Here is a 13,253-nt window from a genome sequence, read left to right on the forward strand (position 1 = left end):
CCCATGGTGAGTCACCATCCTCACAGTGGTCCTTGGGGAGTGTGGCTTTTGGATTGCTTCTTTGCTTGGGAAAGATTTAATTTCACACGTGCCTGAGTCATTGCTTTTAGTCTTGCCTCCTCAGTGTCCCACCTTCTGGAATATCAGTTAACTTGTGTTCCTGTCTGTCCTTCCATACCCACCTGCTGCTGCTGGGAACACGAACTGGTGGGCGATGCTATTTATCAGCTGCACCCCTGCTGGCTGAGGAACCCCATTCTGAGGTTGCAACAGCCACCAAACAAGGAGAACATGAAAACAAGATGCAGCTTTTCCTCTCCAAAAATAGCAATAGGAGAAAGTAAATTAATCATCTCTCTTCCCCTGCCCTCAGGCTACAGGGATCCTTGGGACAGATTTGTCAACAGCATCTGCAGACTTTCACCCACGCTGCTTTTTGCAAGTGGTATCACAGAGGATTCAAGTGAAGCAAGAAGATTGCTCCAAGGAGGGGGAAGAAGATCTCACCTTTGGTTTGACACTTTCCCCCCTGAGAAGCCCCTCAGTAGCACGTGGCTGCTGACTTACGTTTGCAGGCGTCTGGGGCAGAGAAGGGCCTCCTGAGGTCGCGGTAGAAGCCCAGCTTGCAGCGCTGGCAGTGCTGCCCTTCTGTGTTGTGCTGGCAGTTGTCACAGACGCCGCCGCTGCGATTGCCCGACGCCAGCCACGCAGCCATGTCAAAGTGACAAGTGTCGGCGTGCCCATTGCACTTGCACGCTGAGGCAAAGCCAAGGGAAGAGAAAAACTCATTAAGGCAGTGAAAGATACTGGTTTATAGAAAAGAGACACAAAAACTCAAACCATGTTTTGGAATGGGGACTTGACCTATGAACTTGTTATTCATTCAAATGCATGAAGTAGCACTACATTTTCATCTACACTTCCCAACCTCTGGAGATAACATTTAAGAAAAAGGATTTTTAAAAATTCTTTTATTTCCAATACAGGTTTTCCAGTACCAGGACAGCACAGGGGGTCAGGCCAGAACAGAGAGACCCACATTTACTGGTCCTGCTGAGGAAGGATCCTTCCCTCCCAGCTTTAGAAATCAGCACAGCCCTATACAACATCTGCCATGAGGGTGCTGTCAGGACATTCCCCCGCAGCTGAGGGAGGAAAGAGGCAGGTGGAGGATAGGTGTGTGAGAGAGTACAAGCATCCTCCTTACCCTGTGCTGGCAGTGGAGGAAGTTTGCATGCCCACATGACTGAAGTCAAGGGTCAAGTGAGACCTATTCCAATGCCTGCTCATCAAATGCTGCTGGTGTGAGTAGGAATTCACTGTCATTCCCTCAGGGATCATCCACACTGCAGTGAGCATGACCATAGCCCACACTGGCAGGCTGATGGTTGCTTATGTATGGATAGCATTGTAGCCAGGGCAGGATGGCACTCAGTAGGCCTGCAAGCCTTCCTGGGGTGGTGTGGGGAGTCCTCAGCACCCTTCTGCCTAGACTGCTGCTCTTACTGAAGCAGATGGCTCCATGACCTCTGCATTCCTCTGCTTGCAGCACTCTCCCTAGGCATCTCCCCTGGCACTGCAGAACTGATCTACAAACTTCCAGAGCCCATGGCTGCTCCTGCCCTGAGTGCCCAGGGGTGAGCAGAGCCCACACAGTGGTGTTCATGGAGAGGACAAATCTGGCCCCTTGTCAGCTCCAAGGTACCCTGGCAGGCTGCAGACTGCCCACAGCAGCAGACCTTATCCCCAGGAGATGTACTTGGGACCCAGAGAAAGGCCAAACCAACAGACATGGCGGTCTCGTGAGGATTGCCAAGTGAGGGGCTGTGCAAACAGGGCTGTCCTGGCCACACACACACATGGTGGGTGCTGGGCAGGGGTGTGGCAGTGCCTCTTCACTGCTGAGCTGCTTGGAAAACACCTCCCCACCACCTCAGGATGTGCTGCTCTCGGACACACGGGAGAAAGGCACGCGTGGAGGAAGCATTTCACTCTGGCAAGGATCTGGAGACACCATTCCTGACTGGCTACTTACACTGGCACTCCCTGGGGGCTCCGGTCTTGCCATCAGCAGCCTGCCAAGGCTGGTCGTTGTACAGCGGGGCGCAGTGCTGGCAGTGGGGCCCTGCAGTGTTGTGCTTGCACATGCATTTCCCATGGACCTGGTAGGGGAAAGAGAGCAAGGATCACCCACTGCAAAGGCCAGAGTCTCTGGGGCTCAAGCAATGCCCACACAGAGGAAAAAGTATGCCAGCTACATGCTGTTGCATTGACTAGAAGGAGGGATATAGCATAGTGTCCAGTTCAGCCAGGGGCAAATATTCTGTAGTTACACTTTCAGTTAGGTTAGTATGTGTAGATCTGCATGTCATGGTATTGTATACCATGACATATTACTTTTGGTAATTACTTTGCTAATTAATTCCTCATGGTATATTACTTTTTTTTTTTTTTTTTTTTTTTTTTTTTTTTTTTAAGATCTAAAAGCGTCTTTAGCCATTTCCAGATGCAGCATGAATTTCCAGGAGAGATTTAAAAAAATGCCAGGATTCAAAGCATCCTTGGTTGGGAAACAGTGTAAAACCTTTCTTTTTTTCTCTCTCATAAACATGAATACACCTTTGCAGTATTGCAGGAATAGCACCTACAATCTCAGAACTCAGCTCTGTGTGCCCAGCTATCTCCAGCACAAATAAGTATGAGAAAAATGAAAATCAACCCCCTGAAACATAAATATCTACTCATCCTAGGCAGAATTTTTGCCCCACAAAGGAAGAATCAAGGACAGCACAAGGCCTGTGACTGACTATACTCGGACATGTTCATGACAGATAATTTAACAGCTAGACAGCCCAGTGTAAGGGGGTAATTGGAGATGAAAAGCCAGCACAGCACACTTGGTGCCAGCTGCCCTGTCAGTCGCTGGCATTACTCACCCTGTTGGCAAATGCAAAGAAAACAGGATGTGGCCAGAGGGCACGAGCAGCCGGCAGTGCCTGGATGCAATAAGACCAAGCTCTGCAGCAGCATGGCTCTGCTGGCAAGAATGAAGGCCCTGCCTTTTCCCATGGAGCATAGCAGGTAGCTGCCTACTGTAGCTATTTTGATATGTGCCTGTGTTTGCAGCTTTACTCTGCTCCACATTTTGCTTTTAAATGCAGAGTTCAGCGTCTCCTGCTGCTGGTGATCGAGCCAGGAGCCCCAGTCTGTGCTGCCAGCGTGGCCCTGTGCTCATGCCACAAGCTGGCCATAAAACCAATGGAGCTGCACCAGCTGCTGCTGCTTTTGGCATTGAGGGGAGCACAGGGTGGCTGGGGCACCTGGTGATCCAGCCTGGAGCTGGGCATGGCTTTAACTGCTACTGGAAAATGCTGCCTTCCACAGAGTTTAACTTTGGTTTTACAAGTGTGCTGTCCCTAACTGCATCACTTGCTGTTGAGACTGCCACACAAAAAGGATTCTGTGAAAAGCCTGAAGAGTAAACAAAACAGAAGAGGACCTTGAACATGTTGTAAACAGCTCCTGCTTATTACATAGGTGCACACACACACACCACACACATTCCTGGCTTATGGTGACTTTCTGATTTATTAATTTGAATAGATTAATTAATTTATTTCAGCTGCTATCTTATAGAAGTCAAATGTAACCAGTACAGATAAAATTTCAAAACTGACCTGAAAAGTCCTTCCAAGAGTTTTAAGCAGAAATGAAAATAGCAAGATCTTTCAAAAACTTCTTGAATTCATTCCTGTCCCATTAAAATGTCAGATCATCAAAAAATACAAACAGCAGCTGTGCTTTGTAAGCAATGGATAGGTACGGATGGAGTCAGAATGCACAAGCATCTAAGCTAAAGTGAAAATACTAAGCTAACATTGTTTTCTGTGCTATCTTGCCTCATCACAGGAACTAGTTGGTTTCACTGCAGAGAGTACTTGGTCTGCCTAGTTTACTGTATTGATATAAGCTTAAATGTGTGCTAATGTCTGAAAAGAATGAGAAGTAAACATAGAAAAGAAACAACAAACTTGTGGAGGGTATATTTAGTTCTCAAAGTGTGTTTTGTGTTTTCATATTTTCATTTTTGCTACAACCAACAAAATGTTCTTCAAGCTTTCAGATACCTCCCTTTCCTAAATTACCACTTGCCGATAAATTTTTGCCGCTCATATTTTTTAGGCAAGGTGCACACACAAACCAATGTTACAGAATCTCTTCGCACACATTTAAAACCTGCATGGAAACAGAAAATAAGTGCACTTATACTGGTCATCTTCTGGTGGTTTTGATGGTATTCTAACTCTTTGATGCCACTTTTGGTAGGAGTTTCTTGCAAGACCCTTGGCCATTGAGTGGTTAGGGCTAGACATACTAGCCTGAACCACATCTGTGGCCAGAGACATCCTCCAGAAACCCTTCCTCACAGGACTGTCCCAGCTGTAAGGGTAGAGGGACCCACCAGACCCAGGACACACATGATCAAGAAGGGAATGTGACTGTAAGGAGTCAGAGGGTGCCATGGTCAAAACCAGAGGGTCCTTTGGTGCTTTTGCAATCATGATGCCAAAGTGAGAAGGACATGGGAGAAGAATTGCAATTGAAATTGTCTCAGACATGGGGACACTTGTGATTACTGTGGGGATGTGCGTCCCCTTTCTGTGCCCACAGCCTGTAGTCTCACCCTCCAAATTCAGTTTGCTCCTTGCCAAAGCCACACAAAGAATCAGTGGGCACTCAATCAATCATCCAGAGGCTGCTCAGCATTAATAATCCAAAAACTCATCTGAAACTCAGCATCACCTCAGAAACCTTCAAAGGATTAAGCACCCCAAGACACCAGCAGACAGCAAGGCAAAATGCCTCACCAAGGACTTTTCATGGCTCTAAAGAGCAAGAGCTTGGATTTTCTGAAAGTACTGTAGAATAGAACATTGCTGCATTGCTGAAATAAAGGAAGGTGGGTGAAAATAAAACAGAATAGGATGGGTATTCCAAGAATCTGCTGTGCCACCATTAATTTGGCATGCAGAGCTAATAAATAAACCACTGAATAGCTGTGCACGAACATATTAATATTAATCTGTATGTGAACTCTAAGGAAAGAAGTTGTACATAATTAAAAAACTGTTGCAGCAATGGAAGGCTTGTGGTCTCTCACGCTGCGGCAAGGACAGCTGCAAAAGAGCCAAGTTGGAGATGATGCAAATCAAGCAGGTGGTGTTTATCTAGATAGACTCAGAGGCAGAGCATGGCATGACACTCCTGGTATTGATTGCTTGTAAAGGTGCCATGCACTTGGGCAAAAGGAAACAAATGGTCTGTCTGGAAAGCTTAAAAAATAACAGAGTAGCACAATTCTGCTGTCTGTGCAGGCACAGGACCAGCACAGAGGCCCGTGGGCTTGGGCTCCTGCCTGACTCAGTGGGTGCTGTCCAGCTGGGCCAGGAGGAACCTGCTGCCCATTCTTATCCTAAGGGTGCTGCCTTGCAGTTTCCTCTCCTCAGGGTTTATCACAACCTGCCTCCATCAGCTGCTCCCTCCCAAGTGCAGATCCCTCTGTGGATCCCACATGCCCTCTGCTCACCTGGGCAGGGCCTGCCACGGCTGCTCAGTAGCCCAGCCTGCAATGCACCCTGCAAACCTGTGTCCCCCTGCTTGCTGCAGGGCTGGGCACCCATAATCTCAGTGGGAGTCCTGCTTGGGTGAACGCCTGCAGAGGCCTGGCAGATGAATGGCCTGGCTGACCCTGCTTCTGCATCAGAAGCAGCTACCCAGACCCCAGTCTTAGGGAGTAAGCTTTGGAAAAGGCAGCAGGTTTCCCAATTCTGACACTGCCGTGCCTTTGCAGCACTGCTACTTAAATGGGCTGAGAAAACTTTGCCTCTCCAAGGTCCCCTCATAGTGGGCCCAACCCCTCTCAGCCAGGTAGAGTGTGGGGTGCAGACCCAATAAGGAAGAAGCTAAAGGGGCAGTCAAACCGAGGGAGCAGAGGGCAACAGAGTCTTTAATAGCTTGCTTCTCAGTGCAACCATTTAGTAAGGACCTTCTTTTCCATATTCCTTTGTCACAGAAGTTTAACGAAAAGTCAGACCTAAGTGATTCAAAAACCTTGCCTCAGGCTGATGTATTTGTTCTCTTAAAATAGCATTACAATTACTACCACCCAAAACAGCTCTGCATTGAAATGTCTCTCCAATCTAGTTTTATCCCACTGAAGAAAATATCTTATTTCTTTTACATAATTCCAGCATGACAGCAAACACTTTTATGCATTGGAAACAACAAAAAAGATGGATGCTAGCAAGCCCTTTCTTGCAGCCCATAGGTAGACATGTATTTTTTTTAGTAATAAAGAAATCCTATGAGAGCTAGAAATATGAGAAAGGTCAAGAAGGGGTAATACAAGGAGAAGTGGCAGCAGGTGAAAAACAGCCAACAGACTGTCTGCACTGGACAAAATTAATGTCTGTGAGAGCTGTAGGAGGGCCACTTGTGAGACTGGTCTGCCATGCAAATGCCCTGTCATGGCACAGAGCAGCTGGGAGACGGGGCTGAGAAACCAGCCCAGCAGCTCTGCTGGGACACAAGGTAGATGGGAAAATGACATACCTGGCCTTCAGGATTTCTCCAGCATCTCAGCACCTTTCTGAAGGCAGAATCTCAGAGTCTGATCCCTGTGCATTGACAGGGGGAAAAGCACATATTTTCTTCCCTTTTCATTCACCTCAGCTTATAGCTAGCTGTAAGGCATACCCACTAGGGTCATTATGGAGCATCACTAAGTACACAAACACAATTGCCAGTACGTTTCACTCCTTTAAGCATTCACACGGCTCCTGACTCATTTAAGCAGCAAGGCCTTCCTATAACATTTTTCATTTTGTCATGGGGTCTTTATATCCCAGTTCACTTTCACACTGTTCCCCTTCTTAGCTTGACAGCCCAGTCGCAACGTCAGTCACTGGAGGGCACAATGCAAAGAGTGTTACAAAAGTTGCCTTCTGCAAGATAAACGAGTGACTGATTTCTCTATACAAAGACAGTTGCTAGGGCATGCTTCCTTCCAGAGCCTTTTGTTGCCAAATTATAACCTTCCAGCGCTCCCTTTCACATTGCAAATACATAGGGCTTTTTCTTCAGTTGAATCCTATAAAATCCTTTTCCCCATATTTATCATGTTCCAAAATGTTAGGCAGTGACAAAGACTGCTGCACTGAGGGAAAAATGCTTTCAGTCACCTGTTATAAATTGATTTATATTGTAAGAATTCACCCACTATATGGAGTCCAACACAAATGCACACTAAAAGAAAATCAATGTCCCAAAGACCTGATAGCGTAAACAGTCTAAATAGTTGGGAGGGGCAACTGCTTTGAATAGAATTTCCTTTTTGGAACTGGTAAAACTGTATTTTTTCTCTCTCTCTCTCTTGTTTTATTTATTTTTTAGCTTTCATGGAAAATGGGCATGATTCTAGCCTAAGTGAAAATGGCAGCATTCACACTGAGTCTCTAACCATAGCTTTTAAACTGTGTTGTGCTTCAACTGCTGTGCCAGTTTTAGAACCAATGCCTACTGGTGGCTGTCAGCACATGGAGAGGTATTCTTTTCCCAAAGCACCAGACAACCAAATTTATGCATGAGAAAATTCTCATATCCTATCTTGTTCTTGTGAAAGAATACAAAGCTTGTTGTCTAGGGTGTGGGGGCTGTGCAGTAGGGCTTTTTTTAATTCCTTGTACAATAGGCTTCTGTCAGCGTTGCTCTGGAAGACCTTGAACATCTTTTGATGTCAGTAGCATGATAACAATTTATAACAGCCACTGGGTTGGCCAAATGGGAAGTGGGGGGAAATATTCACCCTGCCTGACTACACAGAAGTGCTTTAGCAGAGTATCTTAGTCCACCCAGGATCCCAACCTTCATAACTATGGAAGAAGCTTGGAGAGATCAGCTGGCTAAGCTGCAGGAATCTGCATTCAGGGAGGGCCAAGGAGTCTCTGAGATGGATGAACTCCAGCTCTTACCTTGAGACAGAACTGCAGAGCCCAGGTGAGGTATCTCTGGGTTTGCTTTCCCCACTTTGGATTCCTAAATTGCAAGATCCTACTTATCCAGGCTTACACAACACTTGTCTCTCCTCTTGCGTGCTACTTGCCACTGCTGCAAGCAGGCCACGGGGATGCTTTGGCTGCTAAGAGGCATGCAGAGCAAGCATGCACTGCAATGGCTCCATGTGCAGAGGTACTGGCAAAGGGTGAGAAGCTCCTGTGCCACAGAACAGAGGAAAAAACAGTTTTCTTGTGTCCACTGAAGATCAGGAGGGATCTCCTATTTATGTAAACTCATTTGTTTGCTCATATTTGTGGTTTGCCATGTAATGCAACTCAAGAAGTGATCAGCTGCTTAGCATGGTATGGTAGGAGGTCTGTCTGTACATGCATATCTTTTCCTGGGTATGCACTGGGCTTGTGCCGGTGAGATTTGAGTAGTGACCTTTTGAATAAATTTGGGAGAAGTAGGGAAGAGAGAAAGTGTATCTGTATCAACCTGACAGTTGCCTGTTGCACACAAGTATCCAACAAGGGACATACAGGATCATACTACCCATGAGGAGCAGCCCTTGCCAACCCAGGCAGACAGGTCTTCTCTGGGGAGCTCATGGAAATACACCATCTGCTAGAGCAGAAGTTCCACCTGTATATTCAGAATTCACCTAAAGGCTGACATGGCATTTCTGGTGCTCAAACAAAACCAGAGTTTTCCTGCACAAATTCCATTCTCTTTTAGGAAAAGGGTAGGTGGGGGAATTGCCAGGAGGAGAGGAGCATCATGGAGAGTTTTGCAGCTAGACGGTGATGACGGGACAGAAATCTCCTACCAGACTCTGTCAAGTTGAACTTTGCTTTGACTTGGCTCAGACAGATTGCAGACAGAGGTTTCCCCACTGCAGAAAGGGAAGCTAGAGCTGCTTCTGCCAGGGTAGAAGGAGCCCCTCTTTGTTCCACCCTGTTTGCATCCAAAGCCCACATGCTGAGGGTGTTCCAGGTAAGTATTATCTCATGGTCAAGTGGACTTGTGGCCCCACTTCAGCCACTCACAATATTTACCTTCAAAACTGTCACTTTCTCAACAAAATTGCCAAGATCTCAAGAAAAAAATACATCCAATGGGAGGAATCCTATGGCAGCAAGCTGGGTCCATGTCCCAGGCTGACCATCCTGGCCCCTTGGGTGAGGATCCTGCATCAAACCTGCCAGAGCAGCAGCCCCCAGCATTCTCACATACCCACACTCTTTTGTCAGATTGTATCTGGGTGAGGTGGCTGAAATGCTTCTGCTCACTCTGAGAGATCTGACTGAGATCTGGCAGCTGTGCCCAGTGCTGCTGGGATTCCCCAGAGCAGCCCAAGAGAAAGATAAATATATCACATTTACTGCCCAGAGCAGCCCAAGAGAAAGATAAATATATCACATCTGTGTCTTCTGCTGGCCAGGCAGAGACTGAAACTAAGGCTGCAGTTAGGATCTTGCCTATAGGCTGAGAACAAGTGGGGGGTTAAGAAAACTGCCACAAAGATTTTTTGGAAAAGTTGTTCGGTTTTTTATTAAACGATCTTAAACATGCTTCAATTTCGATATTAACTCTAACTTAGGGCATATTCTTCAGGAGTGCTCTTGTCTAAACAAGCATGAAAACAGAGCCAGATTTTATAATCGTATTGTGAAATGATACTGTGCTTCTGTTGTCCTCAGTTTTACACTGATGGTTCTGATAAAACCCTTGGTAGGAAGAGGTTCATAAAGACTATACTGAAATCTCCATCAACTTCTTGAATGACTGGTCATAATTCTTCAGATTTATGTTTTCTGTGAGTTTTTTAGCTGAAATGGATAAAAATGCTCCCTCTCTGAAACCCTACTCTCTTTTCAGAAGTTTTTTCACTTCTACCACCTAAACAGCCATGGACATTGCAATCTTTTGTCCCTTTTCTGTTCATTCACATGTGTGATGAATTCTTCGTATCACCTTGGAAAGAGTTCTCTCTTCCAATCTTGATGCAATGCACTGGCAAACCCCAGGCTGGGTTGCAGGAGGTGGGTGCCACTGCAGTCCCCAAACAGCAGTAGCCTCATGCCACAGGAGCCAGGCACGGACTAGGCTCAGCCAAAACTGCCCCAGCTCTATGATGGAAAAGGTGGTATTGGGAGAGGAAAGCTCTTACCACACCTTGACCCTCCATGCAAACCACGGGGCATTGTCACCCTACACTGGCACAGCCTTCATGGGACATGCAGGATGGGGGGTAAGTAAAGCACAGTATGACACAGCAAAATGAATCAGCCTCACTGCAGAAACGTCACCTTTGGGACTCCTGCCACATAAGCATTTATAACCAGAGTTGAATTTCCCCCTCGGGGCCAGCACAGGGGTTTGTTGCTATTTCTTGCTCTGTTTTCAGTGTGATTTTGGCACTTGCTCCCTTCCCCCAGCCCTGCCTGTTACCTGCACACTATGGTTGCCACAGCCTGTAGCTGTACTGGAGGCCTATTTGGCTGCAGGCTCTGTTACAACTCTCAGTGGTGCTCCAGGGCACGCTCCCATGCAATTGTATCCCACCAAAATAATCCTGAGCAAACAGCTCCTTTCAAAGACTTTCACTCAGGGGACATCTGCAGAAAGCAGAGCACTGCTACTTGAAACACTCTTATCAATCACAGAGCTGCACGCTTTCAAACTGGTATATTTTCAAGATGTTGCAAGGCTAGCTCTAGTGGAAGGGAAACATCCTGTCTGCTTCATGTCTGAGACTGTAATTAAGTGAAATGAGAGCTCCCCAAAGAGCTGGGCTCCTTACCTAGACTAACTGCCTCTTTTTTTTAAATGATCTTTCTCTGTCTAACATTCAGTACAGTATGTTTGGCTGTTCTGTCTTTCCCTACTGCCCTTCCTTCAGCAAAGCCAGAGCTTTCAGAGCCAGCCTGGATGAGCAGAAAGGATAAGATGTGCTGGTGGCACCAAGTGTCCCTGGACTGGCTGCGTACAGGCATGCCATGCCACAGGCATCCAATGTGTTGGCCACTGCTGTGCCTGTCACCTGCCCTATGGGTTAGTGCCTCTTGCTTCCCAGGAGTTTAGGTCTTGGTGGGTCCTTAGGAATTGGAGCTCAGAGCTCTTGTGATGGGAGTCCCCTCAAAACCAGAGCACAGAGTTTTTATCCAGAGAAAGATATTGCAAAGTGCAATAGAAAGCCCATGAGTGAGAGTCAAAACCCATCTCTATCCCCTTGGTTCAAGACCCAACCCAATATCCTTGGACCCTCCAGAAGCAATGGTAGTTACGTGATGCCTCGTATCTTCAGAGAAGCTCTCCTCCTTCTTTGTTACCAAAATGCCTTGCATTTTTTATCCTTTAGATATTGTGTTATTGCAAGTCAGCATTTGGGGAAAGATGGATGTCAGCAATTTAATGATTTTTAAAGATTTACCTGAAATAAATAAACTACTGTGGAGCACCTTTGAAAAGGATGAGAGTCCCACACCAAGACACAAAGGAAGTTCAGCACTTCAGCCCCACATGGAGACCACCCCCTTTGTAAAGACCATTTCTGCTCACTGTGCTTCAAGCTCAGGGCATCAAATGTCAAATATTGCGTATTTGGACCTACACCATACTCCATACAGTCCCTTACTATTTTCAAAATCCTGCTTTCCTGCAGTGTGTTGTGTTGTGAGACTTTGTTGGGTGCACGTACGTACCACATGGAAAACGCCAGCCACCTTGGTGGGCCTGAATCCAGCGACAGGGACGCAGTGGTCGGCGTGGCCGTTGCAGAAGCAGCTGCCCTTGACGATGAAGTCGTAGATGGCGTAGTGCAGGGCTGGCGGGGGCTGCGGGGCCGGGCTGGCCGCCAGGCAGGGACAGCCCTGCCGCTGCAGCAGCCGCACCCGCAGGTTGGTGATCTTCAGCTGCGCCTGGGCCTCCGCGCTGTACGGGTCCTCCGCGGTGTAGGGCGGCGACAGCGCTCGGAAGATCACCTGGCAGAGAAACACAGCGGTGACGGGGCTGGGAATATCACCTGGCAGAGAAACACAGCGGTGACGGGGCTGGGAATATCACCTGGCAGAGAAACACAGCAGTGACAGGCTGGGAAGATCACCTGGCAGAGAAACACAGAAGTGACGGGGCTGAGAATATCACCTGGCAGAGAAACACAGTGGTGACGGGGCTGGGAAGATCACCTGGCAGAGAAACACAGCGGTGACGGGGCTGGGAAGATCACCTGGCAGAGAAACACAGCGGTGACAGGGCTGGGAATATCACCTGGCAGAGAAACACAGCGGTGACAGGGCTGGGAATATCACCTGGCAGAGAAACACGGGGGGTGAAGCAGAAAGAAGGATGTCAGCCAGCCCCAGGGTGGGCTGTGGGGTGAAATGGCAATGACAGCATCCTCTGGGAGTGTGCACCAGGCTCTCATGATGTTCTACCCTCTCTATAAGGAGTGGGAGCAGCAAATCCACTCCAAATCAGTGTGCACAGGGTGAGCCCCCATGATCCCTTACATTCCTCTCCACAAGAAGTAAGGACTTTATGGGTGTCAAGTGACATTTTGCCATTAACTCAAATCAGAGGTGGGTGCCCTGGCCTCGTGGCATGGCCCAGCAAAGGAACCAGCACCTTGCTGGGTGATGTGCATGTGAGGAACTCTTCATTAACATTCCCTCTCCCAGAATGGGTGTATTTTTTAACCAATATAGCTCATATTTCCAAATATTTGGTTCCTATCAGTCCCAGGCTGCTTCCCAGTGGAAAAACGATTAGATGTGGCAATTAGTGACAGCAAGCTGATAATCAAGAAAACCGAGATAAGAAAGAAAGGAAAGAGGGGGGCTTCCAAAGTTTAAACAAATACTTATCATTCATTCTTTATTTTAACTTCAGTCTGATTGAAATAGGTAAATATTAGCTCAAGCTGAATATTGAGAGCACTAGATAAAAATAACCAATTTACTTGAAAAGGCTTATTTTAAAGTTTTTAGTCTAGCTGCCTACAGTGAGGAATCAGAAACAGCATATACTTTATATGACTATCACAGATATTAAACAACATATCTCTGACATATATTAGCTATTGGTACACTCAACTTACAGTGACACTTTCAGAATAGCTAAGTAGTTTTTCACTGAACGGTCACCGACAGCTTGATGAACTACAATAATTATAAACAACATTTGATCAAATCACT

At 46.9% G+C, this 13,253-nt stretch overlaps 1 protein-coding gene across 2 annotated transcripts in view; it reads right to left on the reverse strand.

Annotated features, from left to right (window-relative positions):
- The window catches only part of NTN4 (netrin 4), a 47,760-nt gene that overhangs the window by 14,659 nt on the left and 19,848 nt on the right, over window positions 1-13,253 (reverse strand). For both annotated transcript variants that reach the window (XM_054272024.1, XM_054272031.1), the window contains exons 3-5: window positions 11,763-12,041; window positions 2,036-2,162; window positions 568-756 (exon numbers count right to left, since the gene is read on the reverse strand). In XM_054272024.1, the coding sequence (XP_054127999.1) occupies window positions 568-756; window positions 2,036-2,162; window positions 11,763-12,041 (595 nt within the window). The remainder of the gene's footprint in view (window positions 1-567; window positions 757-2,035; window positions 2,163-11,762; window positions 12,042-13,253) is intronic.

This window comes from Melozone crissalis, unplaced genomic scaffold, assembly GCF_028551555.1.
Source record: "Melozone crissalis strain CALT ecotype California unplaced genomic scaffold, PUWL_Pcris_2 ptg000004l_1, whole genome shotgun sequence".
NCBI classification, from domain to species: domain Eukaryota; kingdom Metazoa; phylum Chordata; class Aves; order Passeriformes; family Passerellidae; genus Melozone; species Melozone crissalis.